The sequence below is a fragment of the Micromys minutus genome, assembly GCF_963924665.1.
Source record: "Micromys minutus genome assembly, chromosome: 16".
NCBI lineage: Eukaryota > Metazoa > Chordata > Mammalia > Rodentia > Muridae > Micromys > Micromys minutus.
The window spans coordinates 32343018-32347492 of NC_137985.1; the positions used below are offsets into that span (position 1 = coordinate 32343018).

The 4475-nt window shown below is 36.6% G+C and overlaps 1 protein-coding gene across 1 annotated transcript; it reads left to right on the forward strand.

Annotated features, from left to right (window-relative positions):
- Positions 1 to 2363: 2363 nt before the first annotated feature.
- On the forward strand, positions 2364 to 3302 carry LOC308431104 (olfactory receptor 8C8-like; the record flags this gene model as incomplete). The annotated part of the gene is made up of 1 exon (XM_080930468.1): positions 2364 to 3302. One exon carries the CDS (start codon positions 2364 to 2366, stop codon positions 3300 to 3302), a length of 939 nt encoding a protein of 312 aa, XP_080786594.1.
- Positions 3303 to 4475: the final 1173 nt, after the last annotated feature.

Below are 4475 nucleotides of genomic sequence, written 5' to 3' on the forward strand. Positions count from 1 at the left end.
TGCTTCTATGAGGGTGTTTCCCCTCTCACCCACCCATTCCTGCCTCACCACCCTGGCATTCCCCTACACTGAAGCATCTACCCTTCACAGGACCAAGGGCCTTTTCTCCCACTGGTTCCTTACAAGGCCACCCTCTGCTACATATTCAGTTGGAGCCATTGGTTGCTCCATGTGTACTCTTAGGTTGGTTGGTTAGTCCCTGTCAGTTCTGGGGAGTCTGGATGGCTAATATTCTTGTTCTTCCTATGGGTTGCAAACCCCTTCAGCTCTTTCAGTCCTTTCTCTAACTCCTCCACTGAAGTCCCAGTGCTCAGTCTAGTGAACGGCTATGAGCATCTGCCTCTGTATTTGTCAGGTCCTGGCAGAGCCTCTCAGGAGACAGCTATATAAGGCTCCTGTCAGAAAGCAATTTTGGCATCCACAATAGTGTCTGGGTTTGGTGTCTGTATATAGGATAGAAACCCGTGGGGCAGTCTCTGGATGGCCTTTTCTTCATTCTCTTCTCCACACTTTGCCTTCATATTTTCTTTAGATGGGAGCAACATTGGATTAAAAATTTGGAGATAAGTGGGTGGCCCCATCCCCCTCCCAGAGGCCTTGCTTAACTTCAGGATATAGTCTCTACAGGTTCTCCTTCCCTTTTGTTGGGCATTTCAGCTAATCTCATCCCAGTTGGATCCTGGGAGCCTCTTGCTTTCCTGACATCTGGGACTTGCTAGTGGCTACTTCCAGTTATTCATTCCCCATTGCTACACATCTCTGTGCAAATTCCTAACCGTTTGTATATCACCCTGGTCTCCTTCCATAGTTGATCTTGGTCCACCATTTCCCCACTGCCCTTCTTTCCTCCCAAGCCGCCCCCCCCCCCAGCCTCTATCTCCCTTGATTATTTTCTTAACACATCTAAGAAGGATTAAAGAATACATACTTTGGTCTTCCCTATTCTTCAGCTTTCTATGGTCTATGAATTGTATATTGGTTATTCTGAGCTTTTGGACTAGTAGCCACTTATCAGTGAGTACATACCATGTGTGGTTTTTTTTTTTTTTTTTTTTTTTTTTTTTTTTTTTGTGACTGGGTTACCTACCATTGGGACCTGGCCTAATCCTAATCTTATGATCTCAGTTTATAAATATACAAAAAAATGTACAATTTTATATATACATATACATATATAAATATATATTTATGTACATAAATAAAGATGTTACATAACTTTTTACAATCTCAGTGTGAGGAATTAGGGTATTATGTATATTTATATTATTTATATAATGAGTATATATAGATATTATTTATATATATATAAAATGTGTGTGTGTTTACTTACATCTTTCAACTTAGTTTTTATAAACAGTGTAGAAAATCTATACTATAATGTGCATTAATACAGTTCTTGGTGTTTATTAAAATTACTAGTAAAATTAGGTCCTGTTTATTTCAACTATCTTTTTGAAGAGTTGTGCAAATCATTGTGATGAAGATTCCAAAGGAATCCACCTAGTACTCTGTCAGTCAATACTCCTGATGAGAAATTATAAATTGAGCACAAATTTGAATCTCAAATGGCCAACAGTAGGCTTAAGGTACATGATGTAAATGAAGGCTTACTAATTTATTCACTCAAGGGACTCAGGAAACTTGGGAGGAAATCTTAAAGAGAGAATAATTCTCCAGGACTCTAAACAATTTTCATAGACCTCTGGATCATGAAATAAGTTCTCTTGCTTTAACCAGAAATCATTTTCCAGTCTCTTATAAGGATGTTATTTGCTTTCAGCAGGTAAGAATAGAATTTTCTAAGGAAAATGTTATGCAGAAATAGTCACATTCCTGAGTGTAACCTCTGTGGGCTGTGAGAGACAGATCTTCACTATGGCTACTACCATCCTTCTCATCAAAGGTTTTGGATTCTTGAAGAAAATGGAGAAAGGTCCATTTGTTGCAGTAGCTGTAAAGTCTCTGTGGAACAAAGCTGATCATCAAATCTTCGTGTGTTGATAATTTTCCTTCAGCCAGAAAGGTATAAATCCTAGGTTTTTGATGATACATTTTTCTGTCTGTTTTTTTTTTTTTAAATGTCTGATCTGTATTGATGAATAAAGAGTAGGGAAGAAAAGATATTGAAGAGACACTAAGGGTTTTGTCAGCAATCTCTCTGGAAAGAGAAACATCTCATAGCTGGGGAAGGAAGGGACTGGGGATTTCTCAGAACTCAACCTGTGTTATCCTGATTGAATGCCATGTAGCATCTTCACAAAACACTGGGCTTGCAAATCTACCGGTTTCAAAATTGCTCTCCGTTAAAAGATATTTTCCTTTTAATGTCACTTGCTTTTCCTCTCCCAACAGATGACACCTTAATGCACGTGACTATGGAGAATGACTCTTCTGTGACTGAGTTTGTTTTTATGGGATTAACAGACCAACCTGAGTTCCAGCTGCCTTTGTTTTTTGTGTTCTTGCTGAATTATACAGTGACTGTGATGGGAAATTTGAGCTTAATGATTCTTATTTGTCTGAATTCACATCTTCATACCCCAATGTACTTTTTTCTATTCAATTTGTCTTTTGTTGATTTCTGTTATTCATTTGTGTGTACCCCCAAAATGCTGATGGGATTTATTTCCGAAAAAAACATCATATCTTATACAGGATGCATGACTCAGCTATTCTTTTTCTGCTTTTTTGTTAATTCTGAGTGTTATGTGCTGACAGCAATGGCTTATGATCGTTATGTGGCCATATGCAAGCCCTTGATTTATGCCATTCTTATGTCTCCTAGGATGTGTTCCCTGCTAATGATTGGGTCCTACTTAATGGGATTTGCAAGTGCCATGGCTCACACTGGCTGCATGATTAGGCTCAGCTTTTGTGATTCTAACATCATCAACCACTACATGTGTGAAATCTTCCCCCTTCTCCAGCTCTCCTGCAGTAGCACCTATGCCAACGAGCTTGTGAGCTCTCTAATTGCCTGCATAGTTGTCATTGTATCTGGTTTTGTTATCTTAATGTCTTATGTTTCTATCATTTTAAATATTGTTCACATCTCATCAGCTACAGGTTGGTCCAAAGCCATGGGTACTTGTGGTTCTCACATCATAACTGTCAGTATTTTCTACGGTTCTGGGCTACTTACTTATGTCAAGCCAGCATCTGCTGAGTCTGGAGACCAGGGTAAATTTTTCTCAATCTTCTATACTCTTATAGTTCCCATGCTAAATCCTCTTATTTACAGTCTCAGGAACAAGGATGTCAAACTTGCTGTGAAGAGAACCATGAAAAGAATCACAACCTGATGTAACAGTGTGTTTTCAGTAGGCGTTCATTGTATGGTAGGGCCTTTTCATTGCTTTTTTTTCCTTCATTACCTTTCTTCCATTCTTTCTTTTTTCCCTTTCATCACTCTTATCACTCCGTTGATAATTTCTACTATATTATACACATAGATGCATCACCAAATTTTAATTAATACCACTAACACCACAAGCATCCATTCCACAGTCACTACTTTAATCATCATCATCATCATCTTCATCGTCACAATCTGGCAAGCAGCTTTTTGGCACTATTCTTGGATTTGAGATTTTTCTACAGTCTAGGATTATTCATGCTGATCTTCATTACCTGTTTCAGATTAAGTCTTTGGTCTGATTTTTTAAATATAAAAATAATACTATTTTATGTTTTCTTTTATATCTTGTTTATGAAAATAAATTAATGAGATCTTTAAATTCTAAGAATAAAAGTGAAGGAGCTGAGTGTTCACCCTTATACCACAACTCAGTAAGTTTAGCCGTCTGTTCTTTCTGAGAAGAGGTAACCAGATAAATGTTTATAAAAGGAAGAGTATTTATTTATGCAAAAAGAATAAAAAGTAAAAGGGTGGTAAAGAGACAAAGAATTTTTGGAAAATTTTTTTCAGTATGTGTCTAAATGGTGGTATATTAGAAAGATGGCCCAGCCAGCTTACCTGTATTAGAGATGTTATTTATGAAACTTTAATAAGGATTAGTGGGAATTAAATAGAAATAAAAGCAAATGCTTATGCAAAAGAATGACTCTGAAGTACAGTGAGTAGAACAAGCTACAAAGTAACATTTTAACTTGTTCTTTCATATTCATGATCAGTCTTTCAAGGATGGTGAGGATGAGTAATTCAATCAAGCTTTTTGTGAAGCATGTCAATATTTCTCTAATAAAATGTTTACTTTGAGAAGCTTATTAGATGCTATTGCTCTACTGAGAAGCAAAATTATTTTCTCACAATAAAAGTTAATATAAATTATGCTCTACAAAATTTTATATGTGTATTTACTCTAGAAGGTATATTATCAGTTTTTACTTCAACTTTGCATGAATTCAGGGACATACACTTCAGTGTAGATGCTGTAGTAAAAGAAAGATTATTCAGAATCCAATTCTATATTTTCTTCAAGATAATGATGTTTTCAAAGCACTGTAATAGTAGA